At 34.5% G+C, this 25,081-nt stretch overlaps 1 protein-coding gene and 1 long non-coding RNA gene across 3 annotated transcripts in view; one reads left to right on the forward strand and one right to left on the reverse strand.

Moving 5' to 3' along the window:
* Positions 1–1,485: 1,485 nt before the first annotated feature.
* Positions 1,486–25,081, forward strand: part of LOC125965190 (uncharacterized) — a 259,474-nt gene continuing 235,878 nt past the window's right edge. Inside the window, exons 1-2 of the long non-coding RNA XR_007478784.1 lie at positions 1,486–1,609; positions 2,700–2,757. This is a non-coding gene — a long non-coding RNA (uncharacterized LOC125965190). The remainder of the gene's footprint in view (positions 1,610–2,699; positions 2,758–25,081) is intronic.
* The window catches only part of LUZP2 (leucine zipper protein 2), a 450,167-nt gene continuing 446,555 nt past the window's right edge, over positions 21,470–25,081 (reverse strand). For both annotated transcript variants that reach the window (XM_033409574.2, XM_033409579.2), the window contains exon 12: positions 21,470–25,072. In XM_033409574.2, the coding sequence (XP_033265465.1) occupies positions 24,974–25,072 (99 nt within the window). In that variant the 3' untranslated portion in view covers positions 21,470–24,973. The remainder of the gene's footprint in view (positions 25,073–25,081) is intronic.

Consider the following 25,081-nt stretch of genomic DNA (forward strand, 5'->3'; position numbering starts at 1 on the left):
AATGTAAATTGGTACAGCCACTGTGGAGAACAGTATGGAGGTTCCTTAAAAAACTACAAATAGAACTGCCATATGACCCAGCAATCCCACTACTGGGCATATACCCTGAGAAAACCATAATTCAAAAAGAGTTATGTACCAAAATGTTCATTGCAGCTCTATTTACAATAGCCCGGAGATGGAAACAATCTAAGTGCCCATCATCGGATGAATGGATAAAGAAGATGTGGCACATATATACAATGGAATATTACTCAGCCATAAAAAGAAATGAAATTGAGCTATTTGTAATGAGGTGGGTAGACCTAGAGTCTGTCATACAGAGTGAAGTAAGTCAGAAAGTGAGAGACAAATACCATATGCTAACACATATATATGGAATTAAAAAAAAAATGTCATGAAGAACCTAGGAGTAAGACAGGAATAAAGACACAGACCTACTAGAAATGCACTTGAGGATATGGGGATGGAAAAGGGTAAGCTGTGACAAAGCGAGAGATAGGCATGGACATATATACACTACCAAATATAAGGTAGATAGCTATTGGGAAGTAGCCGCATAGCACAGGGAGATCAGCTCGGTGCTTTGTGACCACCTGGAGGGGTGGGATAGGGAGGGTGGGAGGGAGGGAGATGCAAGAGGGAAGAGATATGGGAACATATGTATATATATATATAACTGATTCATTTTGTTGTAAAGCAGAAACTAACACACCATTGTAAAGCAATTAAAAAAGAAAAGAGTGGATGGGTTTATTTATAAAGATTTGTTTTTTAAAAAAATTAGCTTTAGTGTTAATCGTACACTGATGCAAGACCATAATTTTGTTTTATTTCTCTGTTAAAAGTACAGGGTTTTATTGGATTATTGGTATCTTCTAAATAAGAGATAACAAAAGATTTCTCTTTACCTTTTGAGTTAATCTGCCTAGAAAAAAATACTCTGCATTTTATCAAAATAATTTCCTGTGCTCCCTGTTATATTAGGTTTCTGATTACTTAAGACAACTGGGTCTTCTCAGTATTAAGAGACCTAAGTTTTGTTCACAACCATTTAACCATCAGTATTTGCCTTTAAATTTTTGTATTCTCACTTTGGTTAAATAGATAATTAAATTTTTTTTTATAATGATCAGTGGTCCTGGTTAATCAAATATCTAAAGTTTTTGACATTTTCAGTGACTTCCCCAAATCAAAATCTGAATGGAATCTTTTTGTCCTTGAACAAAGTTTGAAATTTCCTAGAGGGTCCCTGGGATATCTCAAAGGATTTGTCTCTCTTCTTGTAAAGGAGAGATGTTAAATTAATTAGGTTTATTTGGTATATTAAATTATGTGGAAAGCATTTTCAAATAAGAAATGATGATAAACCTTCTCAGATTATGGGTATATGTTACTAATATAGGTATCCCAGAAATTGTGTAAAGTTCATAAAAATTTGTCAACACCCTTATTGTCCCATTATTACGTTAAAGTGCTGTATGCCACATAAATAACTAAATTTTATTATCAAATTGAACTCTCATCAGATCTTTATGTCATTTTAAATCTTTTATCATTTGCAGGCAATTATTGTTTTACTCTGATTCTTCTCTGGAAGTGTCTACAGGTAAGAATGCTCCATGATTATGTCTCTTGAATAATTTTGAGATCATGCTACCAGACTGAGTAAGAATTTCTAGAGCTAATAGAAAAATTGGTAGAATCATAAAACTGCCAACCCGATATCAAGTAGAACAAGAATTCATTACATGGGAGTGAATGAATCAATAAGAACAATTATAATTTCTAATGACTTTTGTTTGAAACATTGTTGGTTCTTTAATGCTTTGTTTTCTGGATTTAAGTCTAACTTTTCCTCTTTTATCTTAAGCTATCTGTAATTTACAGCAATTTGGTAAAGATTACCTTTGTGAACAAAGATAAAACAATGACTTTTTCTCTCTACCTGATCCCTACAGATTTTGGAAACTCTGAGTGTTCTTTTTTTTTTTTTAAGACTAACAAAAACTATTTTACTAAAACATAAGCTTTACAGAAGTTTTCAGACAAGCCATACAAAATGATCACAAACTTTTTCTTGAAGGGAGGATTCTACACTTGACAGCAAAGTCACAGTGTTATTAGTGAGGGCTCTAATTTTTGTTTAATGCTCCCATTTGGGTTCAAACAGTCAAGACTGTCCATCTACAGCATCTAAATAAAGTTAGACTTGGCTAGAGAGCGAATTCTAAAGAACTGGTTAGCTGATTTTAACCAATGAAATTAGATCTTCATAAAAAGGGGGGAAATAACCCATAAAATTAAAATAAAACTACCTCCCCTCCCTCAAAAAAATATAAAGAAAAACACCCACACCCCTGCAGCTAACGCTGACAACTACCTTCATTCACAGTGCTTTATACTTAAACCATGATGGGGAAAATGGATAAATGCAGAGAGTTATTTGTATAAGTTCAATAGAATGTATTCTCCCTATAACAGGACACAACTGGAAATACTGGTTATTTTACCAAGGCTTTGACTGGTATGTCTTATTTGACAACAATGCATAAAATCAGATATGACCAAAATGCTTTAAGGAACATAGGTTAACTATAAGGAACCAATGCTTATAAAGCCCCTTGGACACCTGACCTGTAACTAGTATATAGAGTTCCCATCATTACAGATGATTAAGAAAAGTCACTTTCTGGCAGGTCCAGGAACCTCAGGATATTTGGGGTTCCTTAAGAAGAGAAGAATTCAACTAAATCTGTAGGTATTACAGGAGAAATCTGATAGAGAGCCCTTGGCTTGGCTTCTTCAGCTTGAGAGGCTTTTAAAAGTCTAAACTGAGATTTCTTATAAAGGGTTCCAACAAAGCAACCTCAAAAAAGGGCCTTAAAGAAATTTCTGATTCCAGTGTCTGGGAAGGAAAATTATAAGAAAAGCCTAGAACATCTCCCAGTACTAGAAAGGAAGACCATGTGTAAAAAAAAAAGAAAAAAAAAAAACAAGGAGGATTTGTCAAAGTGACATAGTAGTCAACTTGGAAGAGCCCAATGGTTAATCCGGAATAAACTGAGCAACGAAGTTCATAACAATGATGGACCTCCATACTGTTTTCTATGGTGATGTACTGTTTCATATTCCCACCAGCAGTGTACAAGAGTTCCAATTTTTCCACATCCTTGCTAACACTTGTTATCTTCTGTTCCTTTTCTGTTTTTTTTTTTAAATGATAACTATTCTAACAAGTATAAGGTTCATTGTACTTTTGATTTGAATTTCCCCAATGATTAGTGATATTGAATGTCTTTTCATATGCCTGTTGGTCATTTGTATGTCTTCTTTGCAGAAATGTCTATTCAAGCCTTTTTCTCATTTTTAATCAGGTTACTTATATATTTATTTCTTTGTTATTGAGTTGTAGGGATTCCTTAGATATTTTGGATATGAACTCCTTATCACATATATGGTTTGCCAGTATTTTCTTCATTCCATAAGTTACCTTTACAACTCTGTTAATTGTTTCCTCTTTTGATCAGACACTTTTAACTTTGTTGTAGACCCACCTGCCTCTTGGTTATTTTCCTTTAGTTTCTTGTGCTTTTGGTATCATCTTCAGTAAATTATGGCCTAGACCAATGTCATGAAGCTTTTCCCCCATGTTTTATTTTAGGAGTTTTATAGTTTCAGGTTAAATCTTTAAATAATTTTGAGTTGATTTTTGTGTATGGTGTAACATAAGGGTACAGTTTCATTATTTTGCATGAGGAAATCCAATTTTCACAACACCATTTGCTGAAGAGACCATCCTTTCCCCATTGTGTATTCTTGACACGCTTTTTGAAGATCATTTGACTGTATATGCATGGGCTTATTTCTGGGCTCTCTATTCTGTTCCATTGGTCTATATGTTTGTCTTTGTGCTAGTACCATTTTGTTTTAATTACTGTGACTTTGTAATATATTTTGAAATCAGGAATTGAGATGTTTCCAGTTTTGTTCTTTCTCAAGGTTACTTTGGCTATTCAGGATCTTTTGTGGTTCCATATGAGTAATTACCATATGATCCAACAATCCCATACTTAGGTATATATACAAAAGAACTGAAATCAGGGTCTTGAAAAATATACGCACAACCATGTTTACTGCAGCATTATTCACAATAGCCAAGATATGGAAACAACCTAAATGTCCACTGACAGATGAATGGATAAAGAAAATGTGTATAGATACAATGATATATTACTCGTCCTTTAAAAGGAAGGAAATCCTGACATATGTAACAACATGGGTGGACTGTGAGAACATTATGCTAATGAAATAAGCCAGTCACGGAAGGACAAATACTGCATGATTCCATTTATATGTGGTACCTAAAATAGTCAAACTCATAGAAGCAGAGAGTAGAATGGTGGTTTCCAGAGGTTGGGTGGAAGGGGAAATGGGGAGTTGCTACTCAATGGATATAGTGGTGCAGTTATGCAAGATTAATAAGTTCTGGAGATCAGCTGTACAACATTTTGCCTATGGTTAAAAATATTGTGTTGTACTATGTACTTAACAATTTGTTAAGAGAGTAGAGTTCATGTTTGTTCTTATCACAATAAAATAATAATAATGATAATAATGGATTATGAGTCATAGGAAAAATAAATATTCTCCAGATCAGACTGCTATATATAAGTTAATTAATTAATTAAATGGGGGAAAACCAATAGCTTTTTTTCCTAATTAAAAAAGGTAGAAGGACTAATAAAAATAGATATTCACCATTTAGCAAACACCAAAGTACTGAATTATAAAATTATCACAATAAAAGGATTAACAAATATTCTTAAAGTATCTTTCAATAAAGTGCTTTTTAAATCATTAATGGAAACTAGCTAACTACAATTCAAAACCCTAGAACCTTCACCTTAGCCAATTGATCAAAGGTAGCATGATCTGTAGTCAAATATCCTAACATTATGTATTTCTTAATATGATGAAATAAGAAAGCTACATGGTATCATTTCTGTGGTATTTTTGCCAAATGTACATTCAAGCATGAGTAAGCGTCACACATACGTAAACTAAGAGGTATTCTAAGAAATAATAATAAGAAGAAATAGTATTTTTACTCGTCATGATTGATAGACAAAGAAGATGCAAAAACTTTCCTTGATATGAAGAGACTAAAGAGACAGAAAACTATACTCAAGATGTGGGACCCTGGATTGGATCCTGGACCAGAAAAAAAAGACAGGAGTCCAAAATTGGTAAAATTTGATTAAGTCTACAGATGAGTTAGTAGCATTGTATCAATGTTACTTCTCTGGTTTTGCTACTTATTCAATGGTTATGTAAGATGTAATATCTGGGAAGATGAGTGAATGGCAGGCAAAAGCTTTGTACTTTTTTTTGCAACTTGTTGGTACGTTTGAATTATTAAAAAAAATTATTTGTCATTTTGAGGGTCTTTCTAGTTTTTAGAGATGAATGGTAGCACACAGATTTATAATATATACTATTAACTTAAGCTATGAATTCAAATATTAATTTAATAGACATGCACATGTGCACATATTTGTAGGAAGACAGGTAAAATCAAAATAGTGCCAGTGTCTAATTTTTTAACTAAATTAAAAGATGAACAAAATATATAAAAAGTGTTAGAATTTGCTACATAATGCAGTATTTGTATATTAAGTTTGTTGCTATAGTGGCATTGTCTATTTTGTCTTCTCCACTTCTTTCTAGCCAAGGTAATCTCAAAAATCTTATCTCAAGTAAGTCATCTAAACTACACCAAATACTTCTTTCTGATTTCAAGAGAGTTTCCAGGTATAATGTAATTTACTCTCAGGGAAGAATTAGAAGAAATCTACTGAAAATCAAGAAAGCCTAATAAACCATATATAAATATATTGCTCATTGCAATGACCCCACCACTAATATGATCAAACCACTAACATGTTCATCAGAGATGTGTAAGTAATTTCAGATTATATAAGAAGTGATTTTTATAAACATTTGATAGGAAAAATATTCTATTTTCCTAGTAATAACAATACCTATTAAATGTTACATTTGCTAAATACAAATTTTTTTTTGATGACATGTAATTATTAATGGTCTGTGGTATGTGGGGATGATAGAGCCACTGGGCAAATAGATTCTTTACGAGATTTTCATATTCTTTAAGAACAGTTGACACAATGAAATTTTTATTTAAGATGAATTAATTGGCACGCACAGTGTTCTCCTAAGGAGTAATACAATTAATTTAAAAACTACTAGTTAAAACATTGAAATAGAAAATGCTTTGTGCTCTAAAGGGGGCTGAACATGATCTTTATAAGGATAAAGTGTTTGGGCCAAATGCAAGAAGTACAATCTTAAAATCTTTTGTGATAAATAAGAAGAATTTTTGCCAGACTACTTCTCTCCAGTAATAAATTAGGTTGTCTTAACAGTCACAGCATTCCAGAACTGAAAGCAAACGTGTATGTCATCTCATCCAGTTGCTTGATTTTGTAGATAAGAAATAGCCATAGAGAGGTTAACTAATTTGCCCAGCTAGGCATCAGAAACTCTGGACTGTCATATCACACTACATAATAACAGTTCTGGTTATAATGATGCTTTATAAGAGTCCTTTTCAAACATTTTCATTGTCTCCTCGTCCACACTTCCTCAGTGGGTATTTAATTGGTGCTGCTTGGGTGAGATCTCATTTTACATACTTTAAGTAACTGGTATTAAAGTGAGGTTTAAAGCTAGAGGTAGCAAATGTTAACTATGCTATTTTTGATTTATGAACATGAAAAAAGGCCTAAGGCTGAGAGAGGTAAGAATCTTTTTATTCATAGATAAGAACAGTGAGGTTAACTCTCAGCATTGACCTTCTTAATACTCTTGTATTTAAAGCATTCTGTGCTATTAGAGGAGATGCATTTCTAAAACTCCAAGTGCTGGTCTCTGCCTAAAGTGCTTGAAACCTTTTAATCTGTCGATTAATATCAAAACATATTTTTAAGCATCTATTGTGCCCAGAATTGTGCTAATTGCCGAAAGCGTAACAGAAAGCAATTTACACAGGATCTCTGTTCTCTTAAGAGTGTACAGTATAGTAGCGGATCATAAAATAACAAAAGGCTGTTGCTACATAGTTTTGTTTGTGATATGGTAAGTAAAGTACATGGCATTGTAGTGTATAAGAAGGGTGCTGGATTAGTCAACTCTTGCTAAAATAATGATCCATAAATGTGTGGCTTGATTTCTATTTCTATTTATGATGCAACGGTTGATTTTAGAGTAGTGCTCCCATCATAGGTACCCACAAAACTGTATTAAAAAAATAAGGCAATGGTTTTAAGGAAATGGACAATAAAACAAAGCCCTGATAAGATCCAAGGGGAAACAGAATTGAAAAGTTGAATCCTTTGAAGATAGAGGGACTTGGTAATGTTCTTTCTAGGCTTTCAGAAATGTTTCCTAACAGGATAAAACCAAGAATACACAGTTAAAGGTGATCAACCAGTAAAGAAGCTGTATATTATGACAAAATCAACCCTTTTCTGAGGAAAGACACAGATTCCAAAGTCTTTACAATATAAATCAATAATGTCCAGTGTACAATGTTTTAAAAAGTCAATTGTAAATAAATAACAAATATAGGGCATTGACTCCCATCATAAACAACTGAAACAATTAGATAAAAATATATGAAATGTCCATTTTTACACTGGCCAACAGGCAGTATTGATGAACTCTGAACTAAACAAGTAAGATTGCCTCTGTGATTGTGCTTTCTGTATGGAGGCACTTTATGGTTCAAGAGGAGGTTGATAAAAGCTAAGTTGAACATGGCAGTCTTAATGAAATAAGGAAGGCAGATACCAGAGTTCGAGGGAGCCAGGATTTATACAGGATAAATACCAGAGAGGAGAAAGCTACAGGGAGAAACAGTTCCAGAATTCTTCATGGGTATCTCTTTAAGTTTAGGCTGTAAAGGGTGACAAAATATGCCACCTGAATATATGCCACTTTGGCTTGAGGACTGTTTTTATCTGAAGGCATTTGAAAGGAAGCAGATACAAGAAAAGCTCCTTCTTTCCCACTATTTGCCTAAAAGCAGAATATAAATTCAGGAAGGTGCCCCTCTTCTATTTTCTACCAGGAAGGATAAAGGCTAATCCCTGGAGACAGTTTGAGGCCCTTATCAGTGGAGAAGGTCCAGACTTTAGGTCTACATAACAAACTTTACTCTTGTTTACCGTGCTTTGCCTGGCTATCTTCCTATAACTGGCCTGCTCCAAATCTTTCTTTCTTTTGTCTTTAACGGAAGATAGTATCTAATCTGAGTTCCAAGCCACCTCTGAAATTACTCATGTTTTTCCCCTGGGAATCTCTCATGCATACATGAGGTATACTGTTAATAAACTTGTTTGTTTTTCTTTTGTTAATCTGTCCTTTGTTAAAAGGCTCCAGTGAAGAATTCAGAAGAGTAGGGGGAAAGTATTTTTCCTCCCCTAAAGCTAAATAATAAGCTATACATTTGCAGACTAAGACAAGGCCAGTAAAATAACAGCTAATGGGGTGACCAATTCTTTGAATTCGTACAAGACTGGGAGATGTTTAAATTCTCACCATGTGAAGTGGTAGTTCACACTCCAGAATGATCACACCTTATAGTGTTCAGCCATTCCACATACTTTAACCTAGGTAGTATAAAGATGCTCAAGAATTGAAAGAAAGAAATGAACATACAAAGAGGAGAAACAAAAGATATAAAAATGAAACAAATAGAAGTGTTGAAAAAAAATTTTTCTTATCACTGGATGGGCTTACCAGTGGATAGGACCCTGCAGACCAAAAGATTATAAATTTGAAGTTAAAGAGTTAAAAAACAATTGTGAGATAATAGACATCGAATACATGTGTACAGAGACACAGAAGCAAATGAGGGAAGGTAGGGCAGCAAAGATACTTGAAGAAATAATGTTCTTACAGTTTTTCAACTTTTATGAAAACTATAAATCCACAAATCCAAAAATGCTCAGAAGTGAACCAGGATAAGCACAAAGAAAAAAATACCAAGGCAGTTCATATTCAAAATGGTAAAATCCAGTAATAAAAGGAAAATCATATGATCAGCCAGAGAAAAGAGACAAATCATTTGCAGAGGAAAAAATGTAAGAATTGCTACTTACTTGTCAGAAACAATGCAAGGGCAAAGAAAATGACATACCTTTAACTTGTTAAAAGGAAAACAAAATCTGTCAACGTTGAATTCTTTATCCATGAAAACAGTATTCGAAAAAGAAAGACTTCTTTCAGACCAAAATCTAGAAAACGTGTCTCCAGAAGACTCATGCTTTGAGACATATGAAAGAAAGTAACTTAGACTGAAGAAAATGAGCCAGTTGTAAACTTCGGTGTATGGAAAGAAATGAAGAGTACTAGAAATGGTAAAATATATTAAAAAGATAAATATCGGATTTCTTCATCTTTCTTTAAAATACCTTAAAAATATAGTCCAACTAAAGACAAATTATTATAAATACATTTTGGGGTTTATATCATATAGAATTTAAATGTTTTATAAATATAGCTCAAAGGATGAAAGGGACAAATGAAATTAATTACACTGTTATTAGTCTCTTATATATAAAATAGTATGATATTATTTGAAATTAAATGTGATATTGTAAAAATATGTTTTAAACCCTTGAACAATAGCTAAGAATATAGCACAATAAGTCTAATAAACTCACAGTGGAAATAAAATGGAAGATAAAAATCTTAATAAAATTAATTCAAAATAAGGGAAAAATGAGAAAAATCGAACATGTATACACTTCTGGAGGAAACATAAAATGATGCAGCAACTTTGGAGAACAGTCTAGCAGTTCCTCAAATAAACACAGAGTGTCATATGACACAGCAATTCTACTCCTAGGTGAACATCCAAGAGAAATAAAAGCATGACTGCATTAAAACTTATATATGAATGTTTATAGCAACATTATGCACATAAACCAAAATGTGGAAACAAATGAAATCTCCGAGTGGCTCAACAAAATGTGGTGTACCCGTACAATGAAATATTATTTGTCCATAAAGAGGAGAAAGTAATGAAATATTCTGCAACATGGGTAACCTTGAAAACTTTGTTAAGTGCAATAAAGTCAGTCACAAAAGACCACACATTGTATGATTCCACTTAACATGAATAGTTTTTCATCTTACAAAACTGAAACTCTATGCCCATTAAACAATAACTTCTCGTTTCTCTTGTCACCTAGACCCTGGTAACCTCTATTCTCTATGAATTTGCCTACTCAAAAGTCTTGCATAAAATGGAATCATGCAATATTTGTCCTTTTCTTTCTGGCTTTAAACACTTAATATTTGCAAGGTTCATCCATGTTGGAGCACATCAGAATTTTCTTCCTTTTTGAGATTGAATATTTCATTGTGTGTATATACCACAGTGCTTATCCCTTTATCTATTGGTAAACTTGGGTTGCTTCTGCTTTTTAACTATTGTGAATAATGTCACTACAAACACGGGTGTACAAATATTCCTTTGAGATCCTACTTTTATATCTCACGTATATACCCAGAAATGAAATTGCTGGATGATATGAGTTCTATTTTTAACTTTTTGAGGAACCATCAAACAGTCTTCCACAACAGCTGCACCATTTTACATTCCTACCAACAGTGAAAAAGATTCAAATTTCTCCATTTCCTTGTTAAAGCTTACCATTTCCAGGGGTTTTTTTGTTTTTGTTTTTTGTTTTATAGTAGCCATCTAATGGGTGTGAGGTGGTATCTCATTGTGGTTTTGATTTGATCAATGATTATTTTTTTAACTGTCTCTTTCCCCCTTCATTTTTCTTGGTTTATGTTCCATGCATTTTGGACCTCTGATGTTAGGTGGATATATGTTCATAATTATTATATTTTCCTAAAGGACCGACCCTTTTATCCCATTCTAAAATGTCCTTCTTTATATGTAGTTACTTTTTAATTTTGTTTGTAAGTCTATTTTGATATTAGTATAGCAATGCCAGATTTCTCATGGTTGCCTCCTGCATTTTATAACTTTTTAAAAAATTCTTTTTCTTTCAACCAATTTAATTTAAAGTGTATCTCTAATAAGACAGTGTAGTGTTGGATCATGGTTAATTTTATCCAGTCTTCTAATCTCTGCCTTTTGGACTGTTTAATCCATCTACATTTAAGGTGATTATTTATAAAGTAGGATTTATTTGTAATTGTGTGAATTGTTTTCCATAAGTCTCAGGCCTTTTTTGGTTTCTCTATCCCTCCATTGTACCCTCTTTTATGTTAAATATTTTCTAGTGTACCATTTTTAATTCAGATGTCATTTATTTTACTATTATTTAGTTATTTTTCTTAGTGGGTTACCTGGGGATTTGCAGTTAACAATTTATTTTATTATGATCTAGATTATATTGACACCATTTTAATTTCAATGGTATACAAAAACTGCTTCTGTATATTTCCATTGCCACTTGCCTCCTTTGTGCTATATTTCTCATACAAATTACATCTTTATTCATTGCTTTCCCATCAACACAAATTTCTAATTATTCCTCTATGGAGCTGTCTTTTAAGTAAGATGGGAGAAAATAGAGTACTAAACGAAAATATATTTATGCTGACTTTTATATTTACTGTGTAATTTCTGTTACTGATGATTTTTATTTCTTCATGTAGATTTGATTTACTGTCTACTACACTTTCACTTCTGTCTAAAGATTTCCTGTAGTATTTCTTGTAGGACAGGTCTGCTAGCAACAAATCTCTCAGTTTTGCTTATAGGTTAATGTCTTAAATTCTCCTTCTATATCCACTTTGCTGGATATAAAATTCTTGGTTAACAGACTTTTTTCTCTCAATGCATTGAATATATCATCCATGGCCTTCTGACCTCCATAGTTTTGATGAAAAATAGGTTGTTAATGCTACTGAAATCCCTTGAAAGTGTTGAGTCACTTCTCTCTTGTTCAAGATTATCCTTTTATCTTTGGCTTTACATAGTTTGGTTATAGAGTAACTAGGTCTGAATTTCTTTGGGTTTAAACTAAACAGAGTTCACTGAACTTCTTAGGTGTTTAATTTTTTTTCATCAAATTTGAAAAGTTTCATGCCATTATTTCTTCAAATATTCTTTCTTCTCCTTTATCACTCTCTTTTCCTTCTGGAAATGCCACCTATAGACAGTGTCTATACTGTTACACTTGAAGTTGTCCCACATGTCCTCGAGACTGTAGGTAAGGAGACTTTTTAGTAAAGAGATCTGCAAGTGCAGAGACCCCAGGCAGAAGTAGCTGGAACTCAATGAATATAGGAGAGAATGATGGGGATGGGTCAATATCACAGATGTGCTAGCTTTGCAGTTATAGGGCCCTGAATCTCAGAAGGGTCCTCTACTTGGTTTGATGCTCCGTGTCACTGTCATAAAATCATCAATGATTTTTGAACAATGGCTCAACATTTTCATTCAGCATCAGGCCCTGCATATTATATAACTGGTCTTATGGGAGAGGACAGGTTTAAAGGGACAGACTGGAACCAGAACTCAAAGAACCTCTACACTGAATTTTATTTTAAGTAAGATAGCCAGACATTGGAGTGTATTAAGCAAGGGAGAGTTGTGGTATGGTTTGTAGAGAGGCAAAGTAGGTAAGAATATCGACTCTGAGGTCAAACTGCCTGGGTTCAAATCCAACTCTGCTACTTAGTAGGTATGTGATTTTGGATGATTTACTTAAATCCCTTTTGCTTTAGTGTCTTCAGATATAAAATGAAAAAATGATGTAACTTATTTTGCTGGTTGTGGTGAAGGTTGGGTTAAAATACATATATGAAGTGGTTAGAAGATTTATGGGTACATTATAATAACTCTATAAATATTTGCTATTATGATTAGTAGCACTAGTAGGATTTTTGCAATGTGTGTTGTAAGGATGTTGCCATCCATTTTGCTGGAGAGCAGTGAGAGAAGCAGTGAGTGGCAGGTAATGTGGTCAAATTTGAAATCGCCAGGGGCCAGATCTTGTAGGTCTTCGTGGTTTGGGGTGAGAAGTTTGGATTTTGAAATGAAAAAGTTGCAAAGAGCGAAATGTTCTGATTTGCATCTTATTCCCTTAGTTCCATCTATTTATTAAAGATTTAAAGATTTGACTCACACTCCACTCAGGAAAAAATATAAGTAAATTTTGGAATTCTTGCTGCTTCTTGAGGGAGACAGAATAGCAACTTAACTGAATTCAAGGACAGCTGCATTCTCTAATCTTTGAAGGCACAGAAGGGCCTGAGGCCAACACTGTAATATATGCGAGAAATGGTCCAAGTTCAAGTTTCTTAATGACCTACTCACCAGCAAACTTGTTGAAAATATTCACATTGTAAGTCCTTTCATAATCATCAATAATGACCAATCTGTTACCCCACAGTACTTCTCTAACAAGGGTGGAGGCAAACTTCTAGCTCCTGTAACCTGTTTCTCTTCCTAACCTCTCTACCATTTTTGTTTCTCCACTATAAGACATCTGGAGATGCCTGTAACACCTAAATTCCATTGCCAAATAAAAAAACCCTTATCCTCCTGAAGGGGGAAATAAAATCACAGTTCAAAATAGTTTACAAGTAAAAATATTGAAATCAGTAACTTCCAAAAGGGGCTGTTGCTATGGAGATCCCATTACAGTCATCCTCCATGGCAGTCAATTAGATAATTGTGGCTAGGACAATTATTAGTACTACCAGCCATCAATAACCACATTCGGTGTTTTAATACCTCCAAGCAGGCAGGTCAAACAAAGCCACTGCCTTGCCAACTTGGTGACATTGTCTGGCTTGATTATTTCTGTGTAAGAAGTAGACCAGTATTGGGGAGACAAGCAACATCGCTTCACTACTGTCTGAAAGCTGCAGTATTTGGAAGATAGTTGGAGAAATCTTCTGTTATGAAGAGCTTGTAAGTGTACTGCACGGAAAAATCTTAGAACAGGGAAGTTTGTATAACTAGGTAGATCTCATATAACAGGAAACTGGGACAGTTCTGGGACCTAAAGAATAGTAATTATATAGGTGGCCTGTCATATATACTGCAGTGGTTTAAACTTTAGCTTACATAGGTTCATCTTGAATATAAAATAAAAATACAGAGTCCTTAGCTCCAGCACAAGACAATCTGTTTCAGTCATTCTAGAGTATGGCCAAGGAATGTTTTTGTAATGCTAATGTAAGTTTAGAAGCAGGAGACACAGTAAATGCTGGGTAGGGATGACGACACTGACTTTCCTCATGATTCTGGTTTCATGGGTCTTGGGCAAGTCAACTAAAGTTTTCAGTTTATCACATTCATCATAATCTGATAAACTAATCTACTAAGAAAACTTTTTTTTTTTTTTGGTAAAAGCCACCTATCCTTGTTTCACGTTATTTCATCATTCTAGTTAGGAAAATCTATGGCTATTCTTTGTAGAGCCAAACTTTTTATCTCTGCTCATATTTTAGTAAGTAGCTCTATCAGAGATTTTAGGGATATTTGGATGGCAGAGAATAAGTGCCAGTGCCCATCGCTCCATAAAACGTAAATGCCTAAACCACCTTTCTCCTGTTTTAAGTGACTTACCCAGGGCCGATAGGCTGATTTTCCTCCAAGACACAGAGCCATGGTCTGGACTGAGAATTTTCTTTCAACTTTCAGAGTGACTCTCATTTCACTTCGATGACAGGGAAACATCGAAGCCATCAGAGACAGTGCATTTTACATTTATTTATTCACCTTGTGTTCATTGAGCACCTAATTGTGTCAGACTCTGGGGATATGGCAATGAAGGAAACAGACAAAGCCCTGCTCTCCAGGAGATTACATTTTAGAAGCGGGAGACTGAGAAAACAAATATACAAACACATGTGTAATATAATGTCATGTATTGATGCATTTTATGCAGAGAAGACAAACAAGGTAAGGGAATAGATGGTGATAGCAGAATGGTGGGGACAGGGGTACCATTTTAGATAGGAGAATCAAGGATAATCCTTCTGATATGGTGAAATTTAAAGAGAGAATAGAGCCAAGTGAGGTGAATAAATATTTAGAGGAAAAACATCCCAGTCAGAGGCACCAACAGGTACTAAGACACTGGACAAGAGCTTCTCAGCAGGTTCAAGACACAGCAGAGGCCAGCCTAAAGGAAATCAAGTGAGCTGTGGGGAAGTGGTGAGAAGTGAGGCCAAGAAAGGGAGGCGCAGCACTGAAGGGTCTAGTAGCCCATGATGAGGATAATAGTTTTTTATTTTAATATAATTCTCAGTGATCTTAGAAACCCTTGGATAGCTTTAAAGAGAGAAATGTCATGATGTACCTTTTTAAAATGAATCAGTATGGACACTATAATAGTGAATAGACTGTAGGGTAAAGTGTAAAAACATTGTCTTTAATGAGTGTGTTGGTTATAAGAATTCCAGACTTTTCAAGGAGGTTTTAGGCCCATAGAGACCTTATCTCATTTACTTCCTCAAAAGAAATTTCAGGGCATATCAGGAAGGAGTCTGTTCACATACTTTCCTTTAATAAAGGGAGAATGGGAAAAAGGAAGGTATAAAGAAGTCCACTAGGCTTTGAAGCTTTGAAGTGGTGATGAGGAAAGATTGAAAAGGAAATTTGATGCTTCTATTTCCCAAAAGAGAATAAAAATCTAATTTCAAAAAGGTAATGAATGTGTGTAGAATCATTTCTACTGTAAAATTTGAAACGAGGCTTGGTTTTGATTAATGTTTTATTGGTGCTTTAAAGGCCCCAGAAAAACTACAATACCACTGGGCCTATGCAAGTTTAAAACTGGCAAAGGCAAAGAACAATCTGGAACACAAATATTTTTCTTCTTTTTCTATAAAAATATCATTGAAGCATGTAAATACTTTTATTCATATACCTACTCAATTTTTGAAAAGAACTGTCCAACATCTACTTGGATTATAGCCTACCATACATCTTACTGAAATTATTATGGTTGCAAGTTGGGGTAAATAAACTGATTTTTTCACAAATGTTATTCATTACCTATTAAGATAAATAGTAAAAAGCAACCTGGAAAATAATTTACACAAGAAAGGTAAAAGATATAATTACATTCTTATAAAATTCTTAGGAAACAAATAGAATCCTTTAATTAGTATTTTTGCGTCTCAAAAAGAGCCAGAAATTAGATGTTTTTAGGAGAAAAATTATTTGATGATATTGTGTGAATAAATGGAGAGACACTTCATGCCGCCGCCCAGGGATTTTTAAAAGGATAATCATATTTTGACTCACCCATCTTAAGAAATATGAGTTCAACATAGCATTATCTAGAAAAACCCAGTGTTTTCTTCAGATAATCAAAATTAGGAGAGTTTCTTTTTAAGCAAGGCAAATCATACCTCCTGTTCAGTCACACACACACACACACACACACACACACACACACACACACACAGAAAGAGAAATATACTGTACAGGTGTCCAATTCCAAATGCATAATAATTTTCCTATTGGGCATTTGTGAATGTATTCATGGAGTTATGGATACCTTTAAAATAGAAATAGGTAGTGTTTATTAAGGGGTTGCTGTTTGTCCCGTTTGTATGACCCCATTCAACATTTAAAGGAAATAGCTGTTATCATGAGGTATGTCATCTTATTATTTTCAATTTACTGGTGAAGATACTAAAACACACAGAGGTTAGCTAATTGTCTGAGGTCTCACAGTTAAGAAGCTGAACGAGGAATTTAATGCAAGCAGTCTGACTGCAAGTCTTTGCTCAAAATCACATTGTAACTCTTCTAGTGTAGTTATGTGTACACTCCTAAAGGTTTATATATATGCACACAATGAAGTAAGTTTTGGGACTCTGACCTGAAAGTAGTATATTTTAAGTCACAAAATTGAGACCCAAGCTCAGAAAGGCTTCTGAGGATTTCCTAAAAACAAAAAAACTGCCACCACCACCATGCTTGCCCTAACCCTTAACCTAAGCAAAGCACACAGGTTAACCTTCAGAGAAGAGGGCAGTGAGTTTGCATTGTTAATATCTAAGAAAAGAACAGGCAACATTTAAATCTCTGATGTGTTAAAGAACAATAGTTACCTGTCAGGTCACCTGGTGAAGCAGGAGTTTCTAGAAACTGTGCAGTATGAATCCAGCAGACAAATCTACCTTCAGATTATCTGAGAAAAAAATAAATTATGCAAAGCACCCCAGATCTTAAGTAAAAGCCAATTAACCTTGGCAGTTGTATCATGGAGTAATTAGTATTTCATTCTGCAAGTTACAGACATACATTTAAGTGTGTTTTACCCAAATTTCAAATTAAACACATAGATAACAAAGTAACAATTCATCACTTAAAGAGAGAGAGAGAAAAAGACAAACCTAAGCAAAGTATTTCCTCATAATAAACAGACACTGGTTTTTAAAAAAGTGTAGTGATTTCAAAGTAATCCACACCTGGAAACTTCTACACCAAATGCCTGTCATATGCATATCCTCTCATTAACATTTGAGATAAAAGAAACACCTCCCTTTCCTTGATCTTATGATTTCATCTTATTTCTCTAACAGTGTAGTGTACCTATGCCCTAGTACAGTCAGGGCATGCGGTATAATTAATAGTATAATTACTCGCCTTCTTTTCGTCAAATAAAAAATACTTTGGTTAATATAAGGACAGTTGGTAGATTTTTTTTGAGGCTTCATACATAGGAAACCATGCTGAAAGAAATTCCCCTTTTTAGACCATCCAGTGAATAACTCCAAATGTAATTCCCTACTCTAGGTCTAACTATAGACAAATGAAAAGACATAAAGAGGTACATGAGGCAAGCCTTTGTATTTGAGGGATGGGAATGATTGTCCATATCAAATGGCTGATTTGAGATGCTGATTTGGTGTGTCCGTTTGCACAACCTAGATCAGCACAGTTGTGCTTATTGCAACTGCACTGGACATTCACTTTACTAAACATACATGCATCAAGGCATGTATGTACATGAATAGAGATGTAAACATATGAAGGTATTCATAAACTAAATTTATGCATCCACAAATTAAAATGTTCACAAGTGCCAGAAAACATAAATATATATAGAAACTACCATATTAATGCCTACAATGAGCAAATGCAGACAGGAGCATGCACAAATGCATACAGTGAACGTACATGTGTTCATGTACGCAACTGTTCACGTACGCAACTGTTAGGGTTCAGTTAATGATGAATAAAACAAATGCATCCTAGAAATATCTAAAATTTATTTGTGAACTCCAGTACCCCAAAACCTTAAATGCATAACCCCCAAATACGATGATCATGAAAGGGGAAATAGAAAGTGAGATTAACATTGCAAAGGAGAAAAATCTGCCCTAAATTTTCATTCAAAAAACTAGTCTATGTCTCCATTATGAGATGAATGAGGATATTTTTTCAAGGATTCATATTTCTCCACCTTTTTATCTCTTTAATTATGACCAGGAGGATAAAATGTGAGAAGGTGTTTTCTTTTTCAAAGATCATAGAGTTCATTTCATCAACTTGGTACTATCTAATTTACTTTTTTGAACATACCTACCTGGTCCACCATTCTCCTGATTCAGAGAAAGCTTGTTCTCTATCTCACACCTTTCCAAAGTTGCAAACATTAAGTGGGCTAATACACACTCAAGCATCTACATATTCACTGTGTAACAAATGACTGGAAACACATCTAGTAAATACATTCAATTTTACTTATGCCGCATCTAGGCATCTACTTCAGAGGGATTTATTTCACAGATTAAATGAGTGGACTTAAAACATGCTCTAAATTACCTGTTCCTCTTACCCACAATGTCCCTATCTCTTACCCATATTGTACTGCTCCTCTTTCACTATGTCAAAATCTCCTGGTGAAGTCATTGTCAGTGGATTTCATGAGCGAAGTGTCAGCAGCACATTTTACTCATGTTGGAAACTTGACCATTTAAATATGTAGACTCTCTGCTCAGTGTACACTAAGATTTACATACTTAGTGTGTTATTCCAAAGAAAGGCATGAAGGGTAGTTTTGGGGATTTCCAGCCCAGATGATCTTTAAGTTTTGGGACCAAGATTGAAGAAGCCTAAAGGGGTCAAACTGAAACTTGCAGGGGAAAAATAACCAATATGTCACCGTGAGTATGCTGCTTCTTTAACAGGAACTTATCAGGGATGTTCATCCTCTGCTCCATTGTGCTGCATCCACCAAACTTGAGCTGCAAGCTTCTGCTCAGTATCTATCTCTTGATTTACTTTTACTGGGCACTTTATGATGAAAAAAGTGGTAAAGATGAGCCATAGTCAGAGAGAGGACAAGACCCACCACAGGATGCTCTCTCTTTTTCTCACTCTTGGTAGAGATGCTGCCCAAAGAAGGATGCCTATTCAGCAGTTAATCAGGTGCAGAGGTCAACTGCTTCTTCCAGGAGCCTCAAATAGTGCCTGATTTTCTGGGAACAAATATATTGCATTATATGACCTTCCCAAGATGCCACTGTGTCTACATGATATGAGGTGAAATGGTGTTCTCAAAGGAATTAAAGAATTTAGGAGTGGGAGGTACCAAGAAGGGGGGAAAGGGGGACACACACAGCACATTTGCTTTATTTCTGATGCAAATGCTGTAATGGTACAAGCTAATCCTGGTCAATCATCATGACATTGAATGCATGGCTTTTCTGAGAGAAAGAGAGACAGAGAAATAAAATTTCTATTTTTATGAAAGAAACCTACATTTCGCTGTCATCTATACCTCATAGACTCATATATCCTAGCATTCAGGGAATAGAAAGCAATGGCACTTTTTCCATATGATGCTTTCTTTTTTTGAACAGCACTAATTCACAACCATTTATTTGAATTCAAGCATTCAGTTTCAAATATTGTTAGCTAATATCTGAAAATACTACAAAATTGATTTTTGAAGATTTGGACAGTCATGCAAAATATATTCATTAATATTAGTTTAATACCATTTTCTAAGTGAGAACTTCACACAGGCATGATACATTCACACCCCCACCCCTGCCCCATGGTATGCTGTAAAGAGAACCCTGTGTAGCAGACATATACTTTTCTGTGTACTTCCCTCATTAATGGTTGTCTCTTTCTCTAAACTGTAAGCTCCATGAAAGCAGGACTCTGGCATTCGCAGGAGAGACAGAGTGGTGAAATGGTTAAGCACATAGATTCAAGAAACTCATTGCCAGATCTATATCCTACTTCTTCCTCTTACAGGCTGTATGATCTTGGGCAATTCAATTAACATTTTCTACCTCAATTGCCTCATCTGTGAAAGGAGGATAACTGTAATATCTATCTTAAATAATCCTCAGACTATTTAATAATAAAAAATTAAAACAGTGGCTGGTATATATTAAGCACAACATTAATATTCATAATTACTATTTTTATTTACTATTGGATCTTCAAAAGAAGTGGAATGGCAGGCACATTGTAGGATCTCAAAGAATATTTATTGAATGACTGAATGACTGGCTGCCTGAATGAACAAAGGGAGAAAGGAGATCATCAAGATTATGTTATTCAGTGATTTTCAAATCACTTTAGATTTGGACTTCCTTTCACCACTAAAAGTATATGCAGAATGTGTAAGCCCCACAAATAAATTATATAAAAGTATAGATCCTCTAGTAGTGAGCCCCATCCTCTAGATATTCATTTACCTTCTCAGCAGCCCTTGGCTTATGTCTGCTAAAGAACTAGGACTCAACAGAATGGAGAGGAAAATCTTAGCCCAACCACTTAAGGTCTAAGAGCTTAGAAACTTATACTAAAAGAAATCGAGTGACTTGTACAGGTTCAGGCGAATGTCCAATCTGGGTTCCAATTAAAGTCACATACGTGCCATGTGAATTATGTCTATGACATTGAGCTGCATTCCAAAATTCATCCAGGAGTGCCATATCTACTCTGTTTAGTCACAGACACAAGCCCAATAGCAAAATGCAAAGGAAAAATAACCTAAAATCAAAACAAACAAGAACAAGATATTTACTTTCTTTTCCTAAAGGACTATGTCTTATGATTTCCTGTTATCATACTAGAATGTGTTACCTTGTTGCTTTCTTTACTTCTTCCATTGATGCTTCAGGTTCTGAATTCATTCAACACATATTTAAGCACCTACTATGGGGCAGCTGGTTTTAAGCACTTGAGACTCATTTGCAAACAAATAGACTGGAACTCTATTAAAAAAAAAAAAAACACTAAATAAAATAAGGGTTTTCTGGGACAGTGGCAAAGAGAGATTGAAGAAATTTCCAGGATGACATTTCAAAAAAGTTCTTAGATCATGAAACACAGAAGCAAGTACTATTTTAAAAGTTAATGTGTGTTTTTCAATTAGTTTAGGTAGATCATATACATAGCAGTCTTGGAAACAAACCTTTATTGAGCAAAAATAGGCCATTTTTCAGTACCTTTTATTCTTCACCACTTGACCATCGATATTATATAATGTAACCGAGATGAACAAATAGTTTGGGGAAATTTAAGACTGTATATATGACTAAGAAAATGTCCCCTAAGTAAACAAGTGTATGTTGTCATTACTCTCTATGTCTGACCAGTTTACCCTACTCTCTGGTGTCACTGATAATTTCAACTTCTACTTCAAGTAGCGCTAATTACAGTACCTGAGCTGCAAAAATAAAAGATTCCATTATAGCGAAGTTCACAAATATTATTTTAATCCAGCTATCCACACTGTCCATCTAAAGCAGTAAATGTCTCCTTCACATACAACTGTCTCAGACTTCTAATCCAGTATACTGTATGAAACAGAAATGCCTCTCAAATAGCACTTTAATGCTAAATATATGACTAAAGAATGAAAAACAAATTAGTTAGCCATAGATATTCAGTATTCAGAGATTTGAGATCACACAGAAAAACACATCCAGCTGAGTTACTCAGTTTTTCACTTTTCATCTGAGAATGTTGGCATGGGATAGACACAGTCAGCTTTAAATTAATATAGGTCTTACACATTTTAGGCACTAGTTTACATAGTTTATGCATATTAATGCATATAAAAGGAAACACAAAGTCCAAAACCAATTCCCAACTTAGAATGAATATATCAGTACTTCAAAATAATAGAGAGAAATAAATTGTTAGTTCTGGTAGTACTCATATTAAAATAAGTTATTCCACTGGAAAGTGTGTTTGTTTCTCAGTAGGAATCGTTCATATTCTACAAAGCATAAGTAATTCTTCACTGCTTACTGTTACAAGTACATAATAGAACTGTACTATCTACATTCAACATTTTGCTTAATTTTTTTTTTCCACATGAGGATAGTTAGGCTATGAATGTTAACTCCTCAAAAACAACATCTATTTATATAGGAGCTAATTAAAAGAAATAATAAGAAATGGCACCTTTCTTACGGACAAAAGCCACACGTTTGTAAAGCATTTTAAACCTCAGCAATTAATGGATTGAGAGAAATAAAATGCATTCATTAAACTCAAGTCATAGTACAAACTAAAAAGAATTCTGTGATTAACTGTTCAAAGGAACTCCCAGAATATTTCTTAAAAATATTTATAAAGCTCTTCTATTACAAATTATTTTTGTTTTTAAACAAATAATGCAGTGAATATACCACGGTAAACTCTGCAGGATGCATAATGCTATCTATTGTTAAAGAAAAATGTGTACATTATATTCATTCAAAGCCCACTTGATCATGCCAGTATTTAAGAGAAGAAAATTGATTATATTATCATGTAGTAGAACAGGAATTTAGAGTATAGAAAAAAATAATTTACAGATGAAGCTGTTCAAATTTGATTAAGCCAAATTCTCTTTCATCATTTCATCTAAAATTTTCGGAAAAATATCAGCCTGACTCTATTTTTATTATTTCCAAAGATTCCTCAAGACATACTTTGCTAAGGTGAAATGGTGATTAACTTTCCATAGGCTCCATATGGTCTGGGAGGGAAGTTGGAGTCATGGGTGGAGGTAGGAGAGTAAACCTAAATTAAACTAAATTATCTGCTTCCCTTTCATAAATCTTTAGAGTTGGTTAGGGTTTCTGGGTACAATATGGAAATTACAAGGAATAGGACCTGGGAAATTAGCAATATTCCATCTCATCGAATTAAATGATTTTTAGAGCTGAGGAGTCAGCAGGAGCTTCAGACCTTGATCTTTTCTTTTGTCCTGGTCATTTTACCCAAAAACCCTCTAAATCATCTATAAAACTAGTTCTCTTTCTTAGGTAGCCTGTAATCTGAAAAATACTGATAAGTGACACAGAATTACTCAGCAAGTACAATTGCTACATGAATATATCACAGTATCACTTTTACTGTTAATGATAGTTTGGCATTTCTCCAGATCACTAAATTTCTTTGAATATGTCATTGTGGTCAAAGTTGTGCCACCATATCCCAGAATTTAAGTTCATCTATTAATTACAGATCATGTCAGGATACTGTGCTCCAAATTAATTGTGGCTTGGCAGATCTAGTCTATAGAAACAATGGTTTTATATGCTTTCTACAAAATGGGTCTAACCAGCAGAAGTGAATAGATTTGGTGCAGACAAACTAACTGCTTCATTTAACCAATTAATTTTAGTCTATAAGTTTGATGCTATACCCATCGTTTCAATCAGTGTCAATTACTCTTGCTTATGAGGTATGTTCAGAGTATCCAAGAGTGAATTTATTTGATCAATGGTATTCCTATGTACAGTCCCAATGTCACAGGTTCCCACAGCCACTGACTTGTTTTAATAATACATTTGTTTTCAAAATATACAAATTGGGGTTCATTAGTTCTACATGGCTATTTTACTTTCATCAAATCCTCATTTTAAAATGTATATTATCTGCTTGCATATTTGTATTTTGGACCTCTCTTCCCATCCCACATCCCATTACCCAATTTCATACCAAAAATCACACTGAGCATTTCAAACAGCTTGATTTATAGCTTGAAGTAATTCCAGCTGACAACCATAGGGGTGTGTCTATAGAATGCCAAAAATCTAATCAATTGTGTCAGAAATTTAGTCATTCTTCCTTGATATTTTGTCTACATCATACTAAACATATTTAAAGAATTTTGTTAATTGACTAAACCCCTGACGGAATTGCCTTGATATTATTTAGACATGGTTCTAAATAGTAATGAGAATAGCAATGAACACACTCAAATAAATAATATATTAGGATCAGTACAGATTCCAACCTTGAGGAGAGTGGCTCCAATTAACCAGCATGGACCAAAATCTTTATGATATCGTTTCAATTTGGATTCCAAGAATGCTGAGGATCCACATTTAATCATTCTCCAGCTGATTTAAAAAACAAGATCATGGAAGTACTGGATACCCAAATGAACCAGAAGACTTAAATGTTATATTGCATTTGAGTTCAAAAAAGACCAATTTATACTGGGCAATTTACTGATGACTGATGATGTATGACTGTGGATATCCTTTTTTTTTTTTGCGGTATGCGGGCCGCTCACTGTTGTGGCCTCTCCCGTTGCGGAGCACAGGCTCCGGACGTGCAGGCTCAGTGGCCATGGCTCACGGGCCTAGCCGCTCCGCGGCATGTGGGATCTTCCCGGACCAGGGCACGAACCCACGTCCCCTGCATCGGCAGGCGGACTCTCAACCACTGCGCCACCAGGGAAGCCTGGATATCCATTTTAATTAGGTTATTGCTTAAGGATCATAATTGGCCTGGAATCTTTTGGAAAATTTGTAGACTACTATATAAAGGTACATAAAATTGTGAAAAAGTTGCATGCTTTAAAAACTTAGTATTTCCATCAAGCTTGTGGTCTAAAAAGAGTATGAAGACAATAGCAAATGGATGTTTTTTAACACAGTTTCTTGGTATTTACAGTCATTTTTTTTCTCTATTTTCCTTCCCTTCAGTGCTGGTCAATTGTTTTCCCGGGTTTTTTTCCTCTTCGCATTCAGTACAAGGAGGCACCATCACATTCTGTCAAAC

This window comes from Orcinus orca, chromosome 8, assembly GCF_937001465.1.
Source record: "Orcinus orca chromosome 8, mOrcOrc1.1, whole genome shotgun sequence".
NCBI lineage: Eukaryota > Metazoa > Chordata > Mammalia > Artiodactyla > Delphinidae > Orcinus > Orcinus orca.